We start from the raw sequence: 24,018 nt of genomic DNA, 5'->3' as shown, positions 1-24,018 counted from the left end.
TGGGAACATGCTGTAAACAATTGTCCTTTCAAATAAAACCCAATTATAGAAATGTGTGTACAGCTTTATTATATTCAAACCAACACAAATCAGAAATGGGAATCGGTACCAATTTTTCTGCTGAAATACTTCTGAACACATCTTCCCAATTTTGGATAAGGATTTTCCACTTTTAAACCTTGATCTTCTTTGTGAAATGAGTAGTTCATTTTTTATTTTCTTGCTTTGGTACAAATATCAAAGGATAAGAGCTCATTTTATAGCCTTGCACCAAGCATGGCTATCCAAACCAGAAAGATTAGACAATGATGCACACAGCATGGTTTTGTGCACCCAATAACGGTTCAACCATTGAATATTTTGACAAGCTTTATACTTCTATATTGGAGTCCAGAGAATACATTTAGGAAGATACTGAAAAGCTTAAGCTTTACACCCTTCAATCCTTTCAGATAGTTATAACTTTGCAGTTGAAATCTATGATACAATTTTTTATATTTGGGAGTGTCAATGAGAAAGAATCCATTCGAAGCTAATGCTTCTCACAATGGTAAGCTTCACTGGAATTTGATCTGAATGTGCATTTTATAGAAATATAGCAAAACAACTGCTCACTGTGAAGAGAAAACAGTTGGTTTCCATAACACAATACATAAGCATTCATCAAACCTAAAAAAAATCAAAATCTAAATAGTTCCCTGAAGCATTTGAATCTGAATCCACAATCTTTTTCCCACTGCTAGAAGCTGTGGACACTGTCTTTCCAGGCAACTCGGTCTCAAAAGGTTTTGGAATTTCAGGTGGAGTAGTGCAGCGGATGAGAGCCCAGTTTACACCCTCAAAAAAAGGGTGCTGTTTGATTTCAGTTGCCCCTCGCTTGAAGGCTAGGCGATGTTGAGGTTCTTTTACCAGCAAACCTCTAATTAAATCCCTGGCTGCAAAACTTGCAACCGGTGATTCTGGAAATCTCAAAGGTTGTCCGACTACATTAAAAAGAGTAGCACGATTTCCTGACCCTTTGAAGGGTGTCTTCCCAAAAATAAGTTCATGTAAAAATATTCCGAAGGTCCACCAATCTACAGCACTGCCATGACCTTCTCCTTTGATAATTTCTGGGGCTAAATATTCATGGGTTCCTACAAATGACATAGAGCGGGCACTTGTTGGTTCTGCAATGAGCTCAGGAAGAGGAGTTACTTGAGTGCCAACTTCAACTTTGGGTTTTCGGCCCTTCTTTGATCTCTGTGGGAAGAATCGTGGAACAAAACAAGATGGTTGCACACAAGATGGTTGAATACAAACAGGTTGAACACAAGAGGGTTCAATGCAAGCTGGTTGAACACAATATGCTGGAACTCTCTTTGATGGATCAAGATCAACAGATGATGATTTAACTAGAGTTGGACTGACAGCACATCTTAAGGATAAATCAAAGTCTGAAAGCATAATATGTCCATCTTCCCTTACTAAAACATTTTCTGGTTTGAGATCCCTGTAAACAACTCCAAGCATATGTAGATATTCCAAACCAAGAAGAACCTCTGCCGCATAGAACCTGTCACATAAACGGACAATTATTTAGGTCAAATCAATTGCTTTTTACCCAAAAAAACCTCTTGAAGTTTAAATTTATGCAATCAATGTTTTTTACTCTGTTTTTGAGCTTATCACTAAATGCATATAGAATCCCTTGTACAAGGGTACTGATTCTTAACAGACAGTTCTCTTGAATTAATTAAAGGGAATCAATTTTTGACTTAATTAAAAAACCTCAGCATGCTTATGCAATCAACCCAAACAACTTTTCTTCCATCTGCACTAAGCCAGGGGCCAAATGCAAGAATGCATATGTAACAGAAAAGTTATCAATCTTCAACTTTTAGTGTTTAGCGAATCTGAGTCCAGTTCAAGCTCGACAAGCTGCAGCCCCAACTTGCAACATGGGATGAGTTTGACAGGAGATTTACAACTCTGCCAAAACTCACAAGTTCCAGTTAACTCGAAAGTAATGGTTGCCATACTTGGTTGAATCAGAAATCAACTTCGGAATTTTTCATTTTTTTTTTCAGCCATTAAAAAAATTCTTCGGAATCTTTCATATTTTTTTTAGCCATTAAAAAGATTCTATCTTTTGTATGTATGAATATTTTTAATTTCAGTGTTCTGCCAAACTTTGGCACCAAACATAAGTCTGGCCAAAAACAGCTTGCCGAATCTGTACCCAGTCCAGTCTCAACACTATTAAGTTCATACACAGAACAGATGCCAAATATATTAGTTGGAGGCTTGGGGCTCTCTCCATAAAAACATGGAAGCAAAAACTTAAAGTTAAGTTCTTTATTATAAAATAATATTATCTGTTCAAGAACCGTTTAAACTTCATGGCATTATAACTTACAACATGATAAACTAACCTCGTAAAACCATGGGAAATCTTCAAAATCCATAATTAATCAAGGTAGCAACTTTCATTCAGAACATTGAATATAGTGGACCTCAAATACCAAAAAAGTTAAAAAGAAAATAGAAAGAAAATAATATGGCAAATATGGAGAAAAATGTAATACTACACAAAAAAAAAAAAAGAGTTCTTTCAATTTGTAATAGTAAAGAAAATGATAGTAATCTTAAAAATGCAAGTACCAGAAAAATATGATGTTCATATCCATTTATTGAACATATATGACCTAAGGATCGTGAACACTTTCCCTACCAATTACTAGCCCTTAAAAGGTGGGTTACATACAAAGTGCATGCATGATGTTTTGACCTATGTTTGATCTTTTTCCTCTCTAGACTCTAGAGTAAACATCCAACAGAATCTAACCTTGATTACCACCCAAATAGAAAGAAGTAAAGATTCTTAAAATCAACTTATAAGTTCTATTTAAATCAAATGATACACACTTTTTTAACTTTCTGGCTTTTTTTAGTCACTTTCTTTTACGATTAAATGAAAAATCAAAATACTGAACAAGAATGGTTAAAATTTCAAAAAGGGCCATATTTACCAGTTACTGCTAAAGGTCCCCATACCCATGGGCCATACCAGTATGGTACTGGTCCTGGTACCTCCTGGGAACCTCAAATCCTTTTAAAATCCAGTGACACCCAGGGAATTGCCACCCGCCCCAAAACCTCGAAGTACCCATCCCCATAGTGGGCACTTGGACAAGTACACCGTCACTAGGACAAGTACTTGAATTTCTATTTGAATTTTGAATATTACTATTGGGTATGTACTCTGTTACTATCTTCAATGTTCAATGGTTTAAGTCAGTGATGCAATTTTGCTATGTTCAAGTGTTTCAATTTGGTATGTTATACTGAAACATCACTTCATAACTACCATTTCAAAGTCCTATATGCAGAGTATACAGCACCCCCGACCCCACCCCCGCCGTCGTCCCCCTGCCATCACAAAATTGAGGCCCCTTGTCCCTCCATCCCAGAAACTCGTCCCGGCGTCCCAACATAACCATGCACTGGTGTTACACTATTAACATTCCGGGCCATGCCTAGGCATATATTGTTGTAACGTGACAGGACTCAATGCATACCTGAATGCGATATAATCAGAAAAGATCGTAGGGAAAAATATTTAAGGACACGATAAAAATGAAAATTGATAAAAACTCCTTAATTATTTTGTTTATTATGATTAATTTTATTTATAATTTAGACTATTTAATAATTTATTAAATTTTTATTATTTTATATCCAGGCTTTACAGAACATAGGGTTCAAAAGAATCACCCTCATAATTTAGCTGGTATCTAATTGACTATTCATCATAAGAGAAACCAAATGGTCGATATTTGGACTAGGAATCAAGGTCATCATGAGAAAACAGTAGCAAGTTCTTAATTTAGACAATCTCAATGATGGAAGCAGCAACGAAGAACAGACTATCAATATCTCTTTCATACTTCATGCCAGAGAGATGGCTATTGCCATCTAGGGAAAATTTGAATAAGTTGAAAGAGTTAAATAGAGATTGAATAAAGCATGCATCAAATCATTTCAAAACTGCAAGATCGGCATTTAGCTGTTAGATATAGAACTGTTAAACTACAAGAAATATATTTTATTGTTCCTGATAACAAGAAACTTTTTGAATGGGAAGGCAGAAAAAGATTACAACAATGCCATCATCTGGCATGTACAATACAATTCCCACACCACAGTCCTTACCGAGATAGACAAACACAAGATGTCACTTTCCCCAACATCTTAGGTTGGATTATCTATATTTAGCTACCAACTAATCAAGAGTTGAAGATGATCATTAGATGAATAATGACAAGAACTCGTACTTGCAAGAAATGAATTTACTGTTCCATTCCTGATAATGAAAAAAAAAGCATTGAAACAGCAGAAAAGGATTCCTATAATGCCATTATCTAGCATGTATGATACAATTCATACATGTCGCAGTCCCTACCAAGAAAAACACAAAATATCGCTCTCCACAACATCGAAGTTTGCTTATCTATATTTTGCTAGCATATAATCATAAGTTGAAATGGTCCTCCTAGATGAGTTAAATGAATGTTTCCTAGTTTAAATGGGAACATCCATAGCAATGATTGGAAATAAATTTTATCTCGAGCGATGAGCACTACAAAAACTACTGCAATCTCTTTTACCACACATCCACAGAAATGCAAGGATTGGGGAACATATACTTGGCTTGCATGGAATTGCTATGAATATCTGAAAAGAGAAAAGAAGTCTTCCCCTGAAATACCATAGTATAATAGCCTCTGAATTGGTACAGGAACGGATTATATTGCATTGCATAGTCTTAAACATTGGGTTTGTCATAGTGGTCTGATACAGATTTTACTAGTGCCCATTTATTATTATGTTGTATAATTTTAATTTAATTTATTTTTTATGTTCTTTTAGAAGCATCTGAGAATTTACACATTGTATTGATACACGGATGTAGAGGAAAATATCATGTAAAAGGTGGCTTCAAATTTAGGCACATCCAGGTGGGTCATATCGGATAAAGGAGAAGATACATGAGAAAAAGAAAGAGGGACCAGACATTTTGTTTCATTTTTTAAAATATGACCTTCCCAAAGATGATCACTATTGCAAATTCTCTTCAGTTGGAGAATAAATGAAATATTCAAAATGGAATGGTTGACAAGCTAACGTGACTGGAGAGCTCCTGCATGGCAATATTTCTTAGTGAATGGGATTTCATTTTCTACTTTTTCAAAAACATGTATTTCATTATATATGAAAATGGTCAGTGAAGATTTTAATTTGCCAGTCGAGGGAGGTGTTACATCCCAATTTTTGACCTAGCTTGAAATATAGCCGTTGAGGTTCGCATGAGGTTAGTTGGCAGTTTAATTTGATATAGTCTGGCGAAATGGTAAGATAGTTTGTCGTTATGATTTCAAGTGAAGATGACATGTTAATTGATCATTAATCACGAATTCATGGAATTAAGATGAAAGGTTAACTGTTATGATTATTTATGATTAAATAATATATAAATTAATTACGAAGAATTTTCTTGCAGGAAGCATGTCGAAGGGGTGAAAGCATTGTCAGAAAAGAACTAGGCAGGGCATCACCATCATTGAGGAAATGGGTAAAAGACCTAGCCAGAATACATCTGCAGGACTTGCATGAGTTATTTAATAATTTAATTATAATAATTGGGTTAATTAAACATATGTCAAAGGATTTTTAATATATCTTTCATCATATTATTTTAATAAATATTTATATACATGCATCTAATATAATAATGATTTGGCATCATTATATTTTAATGATTTAATAAATGATGTTTACTTGTGCATATAAGATCATAATAATGTTCATAATATATTAACGTTTGAATTATAATATTCGAACTATAATCTTCTGACTCTCTTTCCATGCTTTTTATCGATTAACACTTGGCATGATTAATTGATTTCATATTTGGCAATTCGAATTGTCTTAATCTTTCCAACTTCTCTTAAACTCCTTATTTCTTTTCCCTCTTTATTTCTCTTCTTTCCAAATCGAATTAATGTTTGAATTCGATTGGTCATCTTGAGAAACCGATGGAAGATGAGAAGTAACGACTCGCTTCTTTTATGTGAACCAAGAAAGGAGTCGAATTCATTCTCTTTCCCAGTTGGCCATGATTCTTTCTATCTCTGCCACCTTTTTGTTCTTTCTTTTGAAACCAAGCATAAACTGTATTTAGACAATGAGACTTTTACCTTTGAGATTTATACCTTAGCAAGTTTAGTACACGATGGTTCTTATGGCCGATGATGGAAGTTAGCAATGTTTTCAGACGCTTATGGCTCAGCAAGTTAATTCTATGACTCAATCGCATGTTCTATTCACCATTGGCCCAACGTATCACAGTCTTAATTTGTGTTCATATTTGCGAATCGGAAGCTTAGATGCATGCTGTAAATCCTTATGCATATTGATTGCACAATAGTACAATGTTATGAAGATCATTACATTTATGCCCGACTCTTCCTTTTATTCTGTGTTGTGTATGTGAACGGATTTCATACTTGCGTTAATATTTGCACTATCAACGAAAGGAAAGCCGATGTGCAATGTTCCTGAACTCTCGTCTCTGCATTATGTTCTTCTCTTCCACAATTGAGGCGCCTTCTATCGGTCCTTGCTTTTCTGAAGTCAACTATCATGGTCCTTATTGCAGCATGGTAATGCAAGGTAAAGAACGACTAGTATTATGAATTCCATCATCATGCCAACTGCCACAAATAGGTAGAATCACAAACTTTCCCGAATGAAATACAAGTCGAAGATACGTTGATGGGTAATGTTGAAATTTTAACGAGCTCTTTAGTATATGTTGACCCAGCCATTTCTAATATTCACAATATGTTTGCACGTTTATTGCTTACGTTGATACCTTGTTTGATACTATTAATTTGATTCTCTTCAAATTTTGCCTTGATCATGGCGAGAGATTGCCGGGTAAACTTAGTATGGATCCATAATCATTATGTCATTGGATGGTAGAGTTTAAACAATCATTTCTGAAATCTTAAAAGAGCATAATCATGTAATCACAAAGAGTGAAATGCTAGACACATATAATCTTCTTGTATAATTGACAAAACCAATTATTCAGAGGATTCCAATCACCTGGGACTCACCCGGCTGTGTAGCCAAGAAGATGGGTGACGAGGTGAGAGAAAGGAATCATCAATAATATGAATCAGAATCAGTTATGACATTTCAATATTTATCATTTAATATGAACTAATTAATAGCTCATGTATATTCTTGTTATTGTGATCTCCTACTGCCAAGTCGTATAGTGAGTTAATTATCAAGAAGCTCAAAAGATGGCATGATGACCCCTACCTATTCCGGGTAGGGAGGGCCTTTCTCGTTAGAGATCGTGTGGGGATATGTTGTGGTCCGAGGTTGGGTGGTTAAGCCCCTAACAATGTTTCACCTCTCTCAAGATGTCGGATTTGTGTCAGACAGATATAAGCTATGCATTCAATTGTTTATCAAAAACAGGTATTATCATTTTTAGTTATGTGGAGGTAAGATTAAATTGAGTTAATTTATTGTTACCATTAAAGAATCGTGAAATTTTTTTTCATATCGATTATAAGTATATTTTCTAATTTTGAGTTACTGTCACAGTTAAGTAATCGGAAGATAAGGAAATCCAAAGCCCTAATTGATTGAGTGACAGTTGGAACCCTACATGATACAATGGTATCAAAAGCCCTAAATTGAATCCATGGTCACGAAAGCCCTAAATTGAAACCGTGGTCGTGGAAGCCCTAAATTGAATTCGTGGTAGCGAAAGCCCTAAGTGATAAAGCAGTATCAAAAGCCCTAAATGAACCGATGGTAAATGATGCCCTAATTGATACAGTGGTATGTGATGCCCTAATTTTATATAATGGTATTTAATGATAATTGTCATTTGATTTTGGTTTAACAATAATGGATAGAGTCGATTTTGTGGTATTGTTATAGAGATATTTGTGGACTAACCCAGGTGGTTGCAAAAGTATCCCTAGTTGATTTCAATCACAGTTTCCGAGGTATGTGGTTTTAATTTTTGTAGTAATTTCATTTGATGGTGTTCTAAGTTTTTAGTTAAGAAATTTTGTCTATGTGATTATAACGGTAAATCTTATTCACATGAACATGAAATGATATAACTATCTTCCTATGAAACGAAGTAATAACTATATTCTTTGAGTATGATAGATGTTATTTTAGACCCGAAAAAATGGGGATGTTATAGGAGGAAGAAATAATTTCGTTAAGCATTTTTAAAGTGGTTGTGGGTTGAAAGATTGGAAAGTGCCTCGGTTGATTCTCTAGAGCCGAATGAGTTTGTAACCCAGCTGTTTCAAGAATTAATGGATACTTCAAACATGAGTATGGTAGTTTAGGAAAATGAGAAAAGGGGATTTGGCGTTAAATATTTTCGCATGAGTATTCTTAGCAATAGATAGAGTTGATTTATTTGTTCTTTTTGTTTCTGAGTGAGTGATTGAGCTTATATTTACTGTCAATCAAACCATTCGGTACTTTGTGTCACAGTGATTCCCAATTTAAGAGGGTAGTCAACTGTGTGGTTATTGAGGCTATGCTCTCCATGTTGGTATGACTGATTAATGTTTTAGGATTTTTATTTCCAATTAATGTTGCATGTTTGTAATACATAATTTTTTATAATATATGAATTTTCTTATGCTTTTTTAGTCTATAGGTTATTTGTGGGTGCAAACTAAAAAAGTTTAGAGTAAAAAATTATCAGTGAGTATTATTTTTCCAGTGGTGCATATATTTTCTCAATAATATTAAGCAATTATGAAAGTAGAAATAACAAGTTACATCTCTGTTTTTTTCCCCTCTTCTTATCCCTACTTTTTTGAGTTTATTAAAATCTTCATTTTACTCCTAATTTCTTCCCACATATTCTCTCTTTTTTTTATCAAAGTCCTCAATTTTCTGTTTTTCTTTCATTTGCTTATATTTTGTAGTATTTGTTCTACTTATTTAAAAAATATCAAAATGAAATCTTTATAATATAAGTATTACAGAAAAATCTACGAGACTCCAATTTCTTGAATCTTAGAATTAAACTGCTAAGTTGCATTAGAAATTTCATGGAACCAATCAATTTTGAAAAAACTGGAAAAATTAAAATACATACAATAATTTATAAAATTGCACAAATGGATAAATTTGACAATTGTTTCTATAAACTAATGTTTTTTTCTAAAATAGATGTATATTTTATTTTTCTAAATTAAATGTAGTATTGATTATCTGAAAGTTAATTAATTTTTTAATCTATTTTCTAATGGTTTTTTCTAAAATGGATAGGTTTTTACTTTAAAAAAATTAAATTATCCAATCTTGAAAATATATGTATGTTTTGGTACAATGAATATCTCTTTATATATTTGATTTACATTCTTAATTAGTTCTTTTAATATGTAGTTTCTAAATAGGAAAGTCTCATGACCTATCAGCTTATCGTTGCATGTACAAAAACATGCAACTGCTAGGACTAGTAATTACTAATTTAAGATAACTAAGCATAAAGTTTTAACTTACAGTGTTCTTACAATCAGTTATGATGGACAAAAGGGAAAAGCATGAAAATTAAACAAGATAGAACCAAAAAGTAGTAACAAAGTTGGAACATCAGCAGAGTGGGCTCAACTGGTGTGAACAAGATATGGAAAACAGAAGGCATAGTATTGGTACTACATACACATAGTAGAACAAAACAAATCAAGTTACCAGGGTCTTCCGAACCAATAACTGTTTCCATACCTAACTGGGCTGGCTGGGCTCGGAAGCAGTAATGGGAGTGTCCCAAGAATGGGCAGCAGAACACACTCCCTGTCTGCTTCAGGAAAGTCCCAAACACTCCAGGCATAAAACAATTAGAACACCCATAAAATGATTTTAAAATATTAAATACTTGAACATTATTTTAAAAGAAAAATCTAAAAAGGACCTTAAATCCTAAACACTCTCTTATGTTTGTTGTTGAACAGACAACTCTCTTTCACACAAAATCATTCTTCACATGCCATTTTTAAGAACAATTGCAGACCACCCGATTTCATCACTAAGTGATAAAATTATGACAAGGTGTGCACCATGAAGGTTTGCAAGGTTACAAAGGCCTTACTTTGGACTTGGTGGCAAGGGCTTTGCTCCTCGACCCTACAGTCATAACCAAGAAAAAAAGATTGCCCTAACAGCATACTAGAACCCTGTACCAGAACTAGCAATAGAAGCAAATTTGGTAAATGTGGATGACATTCTGCATAACTGATGCTACTAAATTTTAACAATAACTTACAAGCAACCAAGAGTCATATTTCAAAATTGTTGGTAAATGGAAACACATACCCTTTGAACCATAGAAGCAGAAACAACCATTACTTGCCAAGTGGTCATACTGGCAATCCGATTCAAATTGGATCACTGTCTTTTTTTCCTATGATCACCATCACAATTACTGATGCCAGTTTATTGCCAAAAAATGTCATTTAATTGTTAAGTATGTAACAAGACAATCTTACAGGTCTGAATGTGCAGACCGCACTTGATCTTCTCACCTTGAATATCATACGATTGGCATTAAGTTTTATACTTTCCTTGTGAGCCAGCAATTTCTAAGGAGTTGTTTAATATTCATTACTAATCTAACACATTGTGTGTGTTAGTAATTAATATGTTTTACCTTGCAGATCGCCAATTTCTAGAGAGGAGATATATGCCGATTCAGGAAAGGACATGTCACTTTGAGGGATATGCCCTTTAGTGATGATATTTAGGTAGGTTATTGCTGTAGTTTGAAGAACACACAATTACATTTCCAGTCTGTTCCTTGAAGCAATAATATCCAGCGAATATATATTGCAGAGATACTTCCATTTCAGATCAGATCAAAGGTTGATCATTCCTCCTTACATCAAAGTTTGAGAAGTTCATTATTCACCACATAAGGATTGTTGATAAGTCTGATCAAAAGCACATAATTAGCATAATATTTACATGGTATCAAAGCTCTGGTAGTCGAACCTAGGCTCTGCAAAATTCAGTTATCAGACTTCATATATATCTAGCAACTATCTCCTATCTTAAATGGCATACACAATCAGACCCGAGGACAGGTTTGATGTGAAAGAACACTTTGATGCCTGGAAATTCATAATCATGATGATTCTTGAAGAGAATGATGTAAGACAATTTGTTGATGGAGCATCCAAACAACCTCCAGTTGAACCTCATAAATCTATCTGGAGCAAAGGAAATAGAAAAGCCATTCAAATCATTTTAGATGGAGTAAAAAATGATATTGCGCCCATGCTTACAAACATCAAACTACATTTGATATGATGAAAGCATTATGAAATGCATATGAGGTCAACAATGCAACTAGGGTTCTTGCACTGAAAAGGCAACAATATCACATTCAAATAAAAAAAGGAGAATCAATGAATTCTTACTTCCTAAGGGTTGTCGGAATTAGAGATGAACTGTCAAGTATAGGAACCATTGTTAGTGACACAAAATTAACACTATGGCCATAGATGGATTACCAAATTCATGGAAGACTTCTGAACAAGGAATAAGTGCCAGAGATAATCTTCCTGACTTCACCAGAGTTAAGAACGATTGTCTACAAGAAGAATCCAGAAAACTAAAGAAAGGAGGGAAACTGAAAACAGAAGATGAAGAACTTCATGTTCTTAATACAAACTCCTATAAGGGAAAGAAGAAGCATTTCAAGAAGAAAAAGGGAAATCAAAAGTATGGGAAACCCAAGAAAGATCTATCTAAAATAGTGTTTCAAATGTGAAAAATTTAGACACTACAGATCTAATTGTCTTGAAAATTCTAAACAAGCAAACTGTACAAATGTTACTAGGGAAGAAGATACCTATGATCCTGAGAATCGTGTATTGTACTCCTCACTATCAAATGAAATTTTAAGTAAAGCATGGCTAATTGATAATGGATCTTCTAGACATATAACGAGATACAAAGAAACACTAGACTCTTTATCAAAAAAAGTTAACAGTGAAGTTACCATTGGTGATAATTCAGCACATTCCGTTGAAAGAATTGGAAATTGCACCTTGAAACTAAAATCAAGAAATACTCTTCTTCTCAAAGGTGTACTCTACGTACCATGAATTAAAAGAAATCTAATCTCAATTATAGCGCTTGAAGATGATGGGCATAATGTTGCATTCGTAGATGGCAAAGTATTAACTTGGGCAAATAACTCCTCAATCAAGAAAGCAAAGTTGACCAATCAGAGAGAATGATATTTGTATGAATTGAATACAAAATCTAGTCGAACTATTCAAGCCTTAATTCATGAAGCTGCAGACATAAATGAAATATGGCATAGAAGATTAAGGCATCTAAATTTCAAAACCTTATCAACTATGGAGAAGATGGATACTAGATTACCTAAACTAAATAAAGACCACTCAAGCATATGCAAAGGGTGCGCTCTAAGTAAGAACACTAGAAGTCCATTTCATGATAGCACTAGGAAAACAAATAATGTTTTGGAATTAATTCATTCAGATTTTTGTGGACCTATGTCTGTTCCTTTTCTTGGAGGATTCTAGTATTATATTTTGTTCATAGATGACTTCTCTAGAAAAACATGGATTTACTTCTTAAAATGCAAAGAATTAGAAGAAATCCTAAAGAGATTTTAAAAATTCAAAACATTAACTGAAAACTTTTTCAGCCCTTAGAACTGATAACAGAGGGGAATATACCGCGGACTTGTTTAAAAGGTTTTCTAAAGAAACAGGGATTAAGAGGGAGTACATTGTTCCTTATAATCAAGAACAAAATGGGGTAGCAAAAAGAAACACTAGAACAATTATAGAAGCTGCTAGAGCTATGATTTTTTATCAAAATCTAGAATATTATCTTTGAGCAGAAGACTCTTGTACTGCTATCTATATTCAAAACAGAAGCTCTCACTCTTACCTTAGAGATAATACTCCTGAAGAAGTATTTACTAAGGTCAAACCCAATAAAAGTCATCTTAAGATTTTTGGGTGCCCCATATATATCCATGTTCCAAAAGAAAAGAGAACCAAGTTGGAACCCTCTGGGAGGAAAGGTATTTTTGTAGGATATAGGGAAACATCTAAGGCATGTAGGATTTTCATACCTGGACAGAAAAGTATTCAACTTAGTACGGATATGATTTTTGAGGATCTTGCTTTCAAAAAAGCCCTAAGTTCTGAAGAACCTTCTCCTTTATCTAGTTTTGAAAGAAATAGTGAATCTGGGTCCCAGAGGGAGAACTTAGAAGAAATTGAAGATGAAATTCAAAATCTGAATCTTGAAGAAACTCAAAATTCAAAAAAAAGACCACTTTGGGCCATTAAAACAGTCGAGGCAGCTCAAGACTTTGTTGCACCTTCTGGAACAGTCAGAGAAAGCAAAAGACCTAAAAGATTCTCTAGTTATACAACATGAGTGATTTATCCAAAACAGAAACAACAAATCCTTCTGATGCTATTAAACATACAGCTTAGAAAGAAGCTATGATAGAAGAATACCAATCTATTATGTAAAATGATGTTTGGGAAATTATTCCTAGACCTAAAAGAAAATCTGTTGTTTCTTCCAAGTGGATATTTAAAATAAAGCATGCTGCTGACGGTAGCACTGAAAAGTATAATGCTAGATTTGTACCCAGAGGATTTCCTCAAAAGGAAGGGATTGATTATGAAAAAACCTTTGCTCCTATTGCCAGATATACCTTCATAAGAGGAGTCTTAGCAATTGCAGCATCGAAGGGATGGAAAGTACATCAGATGGATGTAAAAACAGCATTCCTAAATGGAAAGATTACAGAAGAAGTATATCTGGAGCAACCTGAAGGATTTGAAACTCATGATCTTAACGCTTTTGTTTGCAAGCTCAAAAAAGCTCTCTATGGGCTTAAATAGGCTCCCAGGGCCTAGTATGAAAGAATTGATAAGTATCTCACCGGCTTAGGATTCTCCAAGAATGAAGCCGATCCAAATTTTTATTATAAAAGAGATAAAGATGATATGGTAATTCTGATACTGTATGTTGATGATTTACTAATAACAGGTGATGATAATCTCATAAATCAGTGCAAGAAAAATCTAACTAGAGAATTCGAGATGAAAAATTTGGGACTCCTTCCTTACTTCTTAGGAATGGAAGTACAGCAGAATTCTGACAGTATCATACTTAATCAAGGGAAGTATACACTAGACATTTTGAAGAGATTTGGAATGCGGAATTGCAAGCCTATGCCTTCTCCAATGGAGACTAATCTACATAAAATTAAGAAAGCAACAGCAGAATCACCTTCCATAGATTCTACTCTCTACACACAAATGATTGAGTCCCTTATGTATTTAGTAAATACAAGACCGGATATTTGCTATGTTGTTAATGCCTTAAGTTAGTTTATCTGTGAACCAAAGGAGATTCACCTAGTTGCAATTAAACACATTATGAGATACTTCCAACATACTCTTAATTTTGGACTCAAATACGAGAAGGTTGGCTTGGACTTAAATGGATTCACTAATTCAGATTGGGATGGAAGTGTTAAAGACAGAAAAAGTACTTTAGGATGTTTCAGTTTAGGATCAGCGATGATATCTTGAATATGTAGAAAGCAGTCTTCAATAGCTCAAAGCTCCACAGAAGCTAAATACATTGCAGCAGCGATGGCCTCTCGAGAAGCAGTCTAGCTAAGGAAGTTACTTGTGGGATTATTTGGGTAAGCCATGAATCCTACGATTATTCATTGTGATAATCAGAGTTCCATCAAGCTTTCAGTGAATCCAATTTTTCATGACAGATCCAAGCATACTGAAATTCCTTACCATTATGTAAGCGATATGGTAGACAAAAATTCTATAAAATTAGAATACATTTGCACTGCAGATCAGACAACAAACATACTCACCAAACCTCTATCTAGAGTGAAGATAGAACACTTCAAGAGGAGACTTGGTATGGTTGAGTTGTAATCCATTTGTACTCTTTAAATTATTAATAAAATAATTTTATTTTGTCAGGCTATTGATTGTTATGAGCTCCACCATTTGTATTCATTATTTAAGAGGTGACGATATCTGAGATAATGAACACTTGTATAAAAGACATTATGAGAGATGACGATCTCTTAGATAATGTGCTAAACAGTAGAGTTCTACTGTAAGATCTAGATGAGTTTAAAGATCATATTGTGATGTTGACATTACTATGCCAATGAGTCAAAATTTGGATAAAGGAAGAATTTTATTATTTTCCAAATTTATCCTGTTTTCTGATAGATCTTAAGCTCAAGAGCATGATTGTGATATAGAAGTACCAATCTCTATGAGTCAAAACTTGGATAAATGAAGAAATTAAATTATTCTTCAAATTTATCCTATATCTTATCACTAGTAGTAGTGATTTGTCATATCACAGGTTTAGTAATATGACATTGTATCATGTGTTCTATGATACCACATACTAAGAAGATTCAGATAGATATAGAGTATTAATTCTTTCTTATTCATCTCTATTGATGTTGCTAGATATAATATCTCTCTATATAATTATCAAATTAAGAGGAAGTGTTAAGTATGTAACCTGATAATCTTACAGGTCTGAATGTGTAGACCACATTTGATCCTCTCACCTTGAATATCATACGATTGGCATTAAGTTTTATACTTTCCTTGTGAGCCGGCGATTTCTAAAAGAGTTGTTTAATATTCATTCTAGTCTAACACATTGTGTTTGTTAGTAATTAATATGTTTTACCTTGCAGATCGCCGATTTCTAGAGAGGAGATATATGTTGATTCATGAAGGGGCATATCCCTCAAAGTGTTTGTTAGTAATTAATATGTTTTACCTTGCAGATCGCCGATTTCTAGAGAGGAGATATATGTTGATTCATGAAGGGACATGTCCCTTTGAGGGACATGCCCTTTAGTGATGATATTTAGGTAGGTTATTGTTGTAGTTTGAAGAACACACAATTACATTTCCAGTCTGCTCCTTCAAGCTACAATATCCAGCAAATATATATTGCAGTGATACTTCCATTTCAGATCAGATCAAAGGTTGATATTCCTCCTTACATCAGAGTTTGAGAAGTTCATTATTCACCACATAAGGATTGTTGATAAGTCTGATCAAAAGCACAGAATTAGCAGAATATTTACATTAATCATGACTAAACCATCTTTCCAATTTGCCAAAAACAACACCCATTTTTAAATATTCGTCAAAACCTCATTTTAACATTGCAGACATTGGATAGATTGGGCACACTTGAGCACGCTCATTCTTCAACAAAATATCCATTCTATTCTCACTCCTTTAGGGCCTAATGACTGTTTTTTAAAGGAATTTTTGGAGATTGGTTAATGAGAGAATTATGAAAAATGGCACATGCCATTAAGATACCTATGGCTTTCATTTGCTTGGTGGCAGGCACTAACACCTTAATCCTTATTTGTATTGTGATAAAAAAATGCAGCCCCAGCAACTTCTGAAAACTCTGCAATGCTAGCTGCTCCTTGACCTGCAGGGAGCTGCCATCCCTAGACCCCACTCCGCTTTTACATAGCAAAAAATTAAGAATGCATTTATGCTAATTAGAAAAACAGTATTTTTTCCCTTTTATTGGCTTGATGCAATAACATTCTTTCCCTGTTTAATGCTGCTGCTATGTTAATGTTTATTGGTTACATCACAAAATCAGGAACCATGAGTAAATAGACTGGCTGGATCAAAGTGTGATCAAGGCCTTAGATACATTTATTAGGATAGTGATGGATCAAGAACAAGGCAGTAGGGTTACCAATCCTTGTGGAATCATTATAAAAATGCTTGTACCCACAAATGGCATAGAGGGATGATTCCTGTGGAAGAGGTATGTCTTTCCAAATACCAAGGGGAACCTAACTTTTCTGCATGCTCCTGTTCCTGTCCATAGCATGTTCTTATGAATAAATTTATCAATATGAATGGGTATGGCCGCTTTCAACATTGCATTAGAGCTTAAGGTTTGATAAATTGGCCCTTTATGTACAATATTGATGTAAAAGTTATAAACCTGTTCATCTATACGAGTACCAATGCAAATCTTGCTCAGAAGAAAAATTCATCTATGTCAAGTGGCACCTCAAAAGTTAGGATACACACATTGGGGTGTCCGATTTACCCCTGCTTAATTGGTTGAAGTATCTACATAATTGGTTGCCATGATATACCTGTCCCTATAGTCATCTTGGTTCTCAGAATAACTATTTTTCAGTTAATGAGAATTATTAATAGCCTAAAATTTAAGCACACATTTGAAAATATGTGCAATAATGTGTGAATTGTCAAAACAAAATTGTAAGAAATCTGGTCAGTTACTACCTTTGTCAGATCCTGATTGAAAATATTAATTGGCACCATATTATTATTATTTATTAGAAATTTTAGAAAAAAAAGGAGGATTAAAGTTGTTGTGTCTCCTCAGTTGCATAGAGCTTACATTGTTTTTTCAGGTCACTTTGTTTGAAAAGTATAATTTTATTGTACTTGATTGGAAAAGTATACTTATTGAACCTAGTTGGAATTTAAAATCAAATTTTGAGACATTATTGATGACAAGAATAGGTAATTATGAAATTGGGTGATTGATGGATTTAAAACTAAATGAATTTTTTTGTGATATTAGTAGGGTACATGGGAAAAGAAACTGAATATTTGTAGTAAATATCCACATTTATTCTGCCAAATACTACTGATGTCAATTTGTGATGCAAACAAAAATACGTGTTATGCCTTACAGAAAACACCAATTAGAGATAATTATGCAGCGGTTGTGAGAAGAAGACTTTGTGACATAATTACAACATCACCCATCAAAGATGAGGATCCCATGCTCTTTTCGCTTGCTTGGCCTCTCTGGTTTTGGCCTTCTCTGTCACTCTGTGGCAGTCTCATATATCTCAATTTAGCTGGCCCATTCTCTTGAGGGCAGCACCTAATTTAGAGAGGAAGAAATGTTATGGAACTTTCTATGCAAATGTAAAAACAATCAGTATTCCTTCAGTTTTAATAGAGGAAATAAAAAGTCGTTAAACAAAACAACACTTTTTCTTTTATTAAAAATTAAGTAGTTTGATTAAGGATTTGAACTTTTATATTGGTCATCTATTTATTTACTTATAACCCTGGATATTTGGCATTGTGGAACTTCTGGAGTGATAGAGCAAGGTAGGCAATGCGAATGGGAGAAGGGGCATGCAGGGCCTGTCCAACTAATTATACAAGGTACACCTTGGAGAATCCTAACTAGGACAAACTGTAACTATGAGCTTTATCTTTTTCTCCTTGCATCTATTTGCTTAAGGACTTATGCACTTTGTTACCAACTAAAACCACAGTCAAACAGAAAACAACAGATATGTATCATCTTTTTGGATTTAATAGTAACATATATACTTGAAAATATTTCAACATTGATCATTTCCATTGTGCTATTATTTTATTAACGCTGTTCTAAATACTAAACTATAATTGTGTGAAAATCTGGAACCAGTTCATGACAGGCAAGTTTGACACGGAATTATCTCAACAGCAAAAGCCCAGTCAACTTTGAAAGCTTCGATTATGTTCAGTAAGTTCTGAGAGTTTCGACATTACTATTAAGCGTGTATCCTTGCAAATACTGCACTGTGGACATTCCTAATAAATAAGGTAAAAAGTAAGGAAGAGACCCAAATTGAATACAATATTGTTAGACAAAACTCAAACTAATACATTATGGTATCTTGAGAACACACTAATCACAGAAAAAGCCATAAACAACCTTCCAGGATCCATTTAAATGGATCAATTAAATAATGCACTGGAGACATTCCTAACTGGTAAGTTAAAAGCATGTACGGGCTCCAAATGGCTAAAGAGATTGATGGTGTGATCTCAAACTAATTTTTACAAGCAATTTAGAACCCCTTTTGCAAGCATTAGAATCCCTGTACGTGTGACTTATTCTGCACAGAATCTCAGAAGTGTCTAAAAACTTCTCAAGAAAGAAATAAACCAGATATACAACTCCATAGGAACAGATTAAAGCAGTTGCATCAACTTCAGAACACATTAGTTCCAGAAAAAGCTACAAACAGCCTTCCAGCAGTTTTTTAAAAGTTAAAAAATGTTAATTCTGTAACTTGTTAATGCATACTGGTCTGAGAACAGATCAGTTCGATCTGAGATTGCATGATAAGTAAAGGTTAAATCTTTGCTTTATATTCTTTACAAGATTGGCGCCTATCCTTGGAGGTTTAGTTTAATGTTAATCTAACACCATTGTTTGGTTGATAATCAATATTTAATTAATCCTAGTTGATCGCCAATTTTGGAGGTTAAGTAAATGATTTGTTGGAAGAGACATGTCCTTAGAAAGGACATGCCTCTTAATCCCTATACTTAGAAAGGGTAAGAATGAAGTCTAAGGACACACAAAAGATAAATACAAGTCTGCTCCTTAGTCATTCTGCCCTCATATGATTTACAGAAGCAAAAGAAAGAATTCTGATCCATACTTCTAATCCAGTCAAAGACAATAATCGGAAGTTACTCACAGCTAGTTGTAGAAGATAGAGAAGGTAGAATCATAACTATATTCAGTCCAAAGTATTTGCAGAAACTTTACATGGTATTAGTCTTTAGAGGTCTGGTAGTCAAACCTAGGCTCTGCAAAATTCAGTTATCAGACTTCATATATATCTAGCAACTATCTTCTAGCTTCAATGGCATACACAATCAGACCCGAGGATAGGTTTGATGGAAAAGAACACTTTGAGGCCTAGAAATTCAGAATCGTGATGATTCTTGAAGAGAATGATGTAAGACAATTCGTTGACAAAGCATCCAAACAACCATCAGTTGAACCTCATAAATCTATCTGGAGCAGAGGAAATAGAAAAGCCATTCAAATCATTTGATGGAGTAAAAAATGATATCATAACTATGCTTACAAAACATCAATCTGCCTTTGATATGATGAATGCATTACGAAATGCATATGAAGTAAACAATGTAACAAGGGTTCTCGCACTAAAAAGGCAACTAAATCACATTCAGATAAAGAAAGGAGAATCGAAAAAATTCTTACTTCCTAAGAGTTGCCGGCATTAGAGATGAACTATCAAATATAGGAACCACTATTAGTGACACAGAATTAAGACTAATGGCTATAGATGGATTGCCAAATTCATGGGAGACATTTGCACAAGGAGACATTTGCACAAGGAACAAGTGCCTAAGATAATCTTTCAGTCTTCAATAGACTTAAGAACGATTGTCTTCAAGAGGAATCCAGAAAACTAAAGAAAGGAGAGAAATTGAAAATAGAAGATGAAAAACTTCATGTTCTTAATACAAACTCCTATAAGGGCAAGAAGAAACATTTCAAGAAGAAAAAGGGAAATCAAAAGAATGGAAAACCCAAGAAAGCTCTATCTAAAATAAAGTGTTTCAAATGTGAAAAATTTGGACACTACAGATCTAATTATCCTAAAAATTCCAAACAACAAGTAAACTGTACAAATGTTATTAGGGAAGAAGAAACTTATGATCCTAAGAACCATGTTTTATATTCCTCACTACCAAATAAAATTTCAAATAAAGCATGGGTAATTGATAGTGGGTCTTCTAGACATATAACGGGATACAAAGAAACACTAGACTCTTTATCAAAGAAGGTTAATGGTGAAGTTACTATTGGTGATAATTCAGCACACTCTATTGAAGGAATTGGAAATTGTACTTTGAAACTAAAATCAGGAAATACTCTTCTTCTTAAAGGTGTACTCTATGTACCAGGAATTAAAAGAAACCTAATCTCAATTACAGTACTTAAAGATGACGGGCATAATGTTGCATTCATGGATGGCAAAGTATTAACTTGGGCAAAGAACTCCTCCATCAAGAAAGTGAAGTTAATTGGTCAGAGAAAAGGATATTTGTATGAATTGAATACAAAATCTAGTCGATCTATTCAAGCCTTAGTTCATGAAGCTATAGATATAAATGAAATATGGCACAGAAGATTAGAGTATCTAAATTTCAAAACATTATCAACTATGGAGAAGATGGTTACTGGATTACCTAAATTAAATAAAGACCACTCAAGTATTTGCAAAGGGTGTGCTCTAGGTAAGAACAATAGAAGTCATTTTCATGATAGTACTAGAACAACAAATAATGTACTAGAATTAATTCATTTAGATTTATGTGGACCTATGTCTGTTCCTTCTCTTGGAGGATTCTGGTATTACATCTTGTTCATAGATGACTTCTCTAGGAAAACATGGATTTAATTTTTTAAATGCAAAGAATCAGAAGAAATCCTATAGAGATTTAAGGAATTCAAAACATTAACTGAAAACTTTTTAGGGCATAAAATTAAAACCCTTGGAACTTATAACAAAGGAGAATATACCTCAGACTTGTTTAAAAGGTTTTGTAAAGAATCAGGGATTAAGAGAGAGTACATTGTTCCTTGTCATCCAGAACAAATCAAAGTAGTAGAAAGAAAAAATAGGACAATTATAGAAGCTGCTAGAGCTATGATTTTTGATCAAAATCTAGAATATTATCTTTGGGCAGAAGCCTCTTGTACTGCTGTATATATTGAAAACAGAAGCCCTCACTCCTAGCTTAAAGACAAAACTCTTGAAGAAGTATTTACTAAAGTAAAACCCAATGTAAGTCATCTTAGAATTTTTGAGTGTCCTGTATATTTCCATGTTCCAAAAGAAAAGAGAACCAAGTTAGAACCCTCTGGGAGGAAAGGTATTTTTGTAGGGTATAGTGAAACATCTAAGGCATATAGGATTTTCATACTTGGACAGAAAAGTATTGAACTTAGTAGGGATGTAATCTTTGAAGAAGATCTTGCATTCAAAAGAGCCATAAGTTTTGATGAACCTTCTCCTTTATCTAGTTCTGAAAGAAATAGTGAATCTGGGTCCTAGAGGGAGAACTTAGAAGAAATCAAAGATGAAATTCAAAATATGAACCTTGAAGAAAATTCAAAGAAAAGACCACTTTGGGCCATCAAAACATTTGAAGCAGCTCAAGACTTTGCTGCACCTTTCGGAACAGTCATAGCAAGCAAAAGACTTAAAAGATTCTCTAGTTATACAACAAACATGAGTGATTTATCCAAAATAGAACCAACCAATCCTTCTGATGCTATTAAACATACAGCTTGGAAAGAAGCTCTCACAGAAAAATACCAATCTATTATGAAAAATGATGTTTGGGAAATGTTCCAAGACCTAAAGGAAAATTTGTTGTTTCTTCCAAGTGGATATTTAAAATAAAGCATGCTACTAATGATAGCATTGAAAAGTATAAAGCTAGATTTGTAGCCAGAGGATTTTCTCAAAAAAAAGGGATTGATTATGAAGAAACCTTTGCTCCTGTTGCCAAATATACCTCCATAAGAGCAGTCTTAGCAATTGCAGCATCAAAGGGATAGAAAGTACATCAGATGGATGTAAAAACAACATTCCTAAATGGAAAGATTACAGAAGAAGTATATCTGGAGCAACCTGAAGGATTTGAAACACATGATCCTAACACTTTTGTTCACAGGCTCAAGAAAACTCTCTATGGGCTTAAACAGGCTCCTAGTGTAGACACCTAAATTTGATTACACTGCTTTGGTAATCCTATTTAGCTATCTCTAAAGGCATCATTAATTAAATTCCTATTTAAATTAACCTTTGCCATCCCCTAGCTGATTAATCTTATTAAATCATCTATAGTCCTAATTGATAAATCAAAAAACCTATTATTTATCAATTAAATCCTATTCTCCTATCTAATTCCAAAACTCTCATTTATTAAATAAGTCTATTTGATAAATAAAGCCCTCAAATCTAATAGCCCCTAACTTATCCTTAATCCTCCATTTAGCCTAATCCACCCCATCCACCCATACTAACCAAGCTTAGCCACTAACTCACTCACCCTTATCAATACCATCCACTTGTACATCTCTAACATCCCTAATCTAATCCTAACCCATCCCCTAATCATTTGCACAATCCTAAATGAGGTTAAGACTTTCCTAAGCCAAGCTAAATTCTATCCCCTCAAAATATCCCAACCACCAAGCCATAAAAGCTCTTACAAGCCATAAATGACTCTTACAAGCCCATTTATTGCTCTTACAAGCCATTATGAGGGTCTTTATGAGCTTTGAGCCTCCTTTGTTGACCCCTCAACCCCTCTTGCTCTAACCAATGACCCCATGACATGTGTCACTCCCTGATTGGCTATAAGGAAGCACAATCCATGTGCTCTCCTCTCATTCAATTTGAGCCCTCCATAAGCTTTCTCCTTTCCTTCCATCCTAGCCATCGATCCCTCAAGCCCTTTGCCTATTTAAGGAATCCCCTCCTAAGCCAAATCATCACAATCCATCAAGTAAAGTTACCATGCCATTTTGAGAAGCCAAACTCATACCCATTTCAATCATCTACTTCCGTGCTAATGTTATGATGCTATTTTGAGAGCTTAAGGACTATCAAAATACCATCATAATGGCAAAATCCATCCACAAATCCACTTTGATCCATATTTTTCATTGAAGCTTGAGCAATATTATTGAGCATACATCTACATCAAAGGATGCATCTACAAAATCAAGGAGGCTTTTGGAGTGATCTTGCTCTTAGTTTGCACTCTCTTACACCTTCTTTTGTTTAATCTTATATGGGAATATAGTTTTAGTTTGTGAATGTTTCCCTTATTGTTAATGTTCTTTGTAAACTAAATCTTGTTCTACACCTAGGGCTTGGTATGAAAGAATTGATAAGTATCTCACCGGCTTAGGATTCTCCAAGAATGAAGCTAGTCTAAATTTATATTATAAAAGAGATAAAGATGATATGGTAATTCTGATACT

The 24,018-nt window shown here is 34.1% G+C and overlaps 1 protein-coding gene across 2 annotated transcripts in view; it reads right to left on the bottom strand.

The window, feature by feature from the left end:
- Positions 1 to 358: 358 nt before the first annotated feature.
- Positions 359 to 24,018, bottom strand: part of LOC149550925 (serine/threonine-protein kinase D6PK-like) — a 37,123-nt gene continuing 13,463 nt past the window's right edge. For both annotated transcript variants that reach the window (XM_089786490.1, XM_089786491.1), the window contains exon 3: positions 359 to 1,555. In XM_089786490.1, the coding sequence (XP_089642616.1) occupies positions 670 to 1,555 (886 nt within the window). In that variant the 3' untranslated portion in view covers positions 359 to 669. The remainder of the gene's footprint in view (positions 1,556 to 24,018) is intronic.

The sequence above is a fragment of the Cupressus sempervirens genome, chromosome 6 (genome assembly GCF_028749045.1).
Source record: "Cupressus sempervirens isolate cs-2001-9-10 chromosome 6, ASM2874904v1, whole genome shotgun sequence".
NCBI lineage: Eukaryota > Viridiplantae > Streptophyta > Pinopsida > Cupressales > Cupressaceae > Cupressus > Cupressus sempervirens.
The sequence above is the reverse complement of the archived record's forward strand: the minus strand, read 5'-3'. Positions and strand labels throughout refer to the sequence as shown.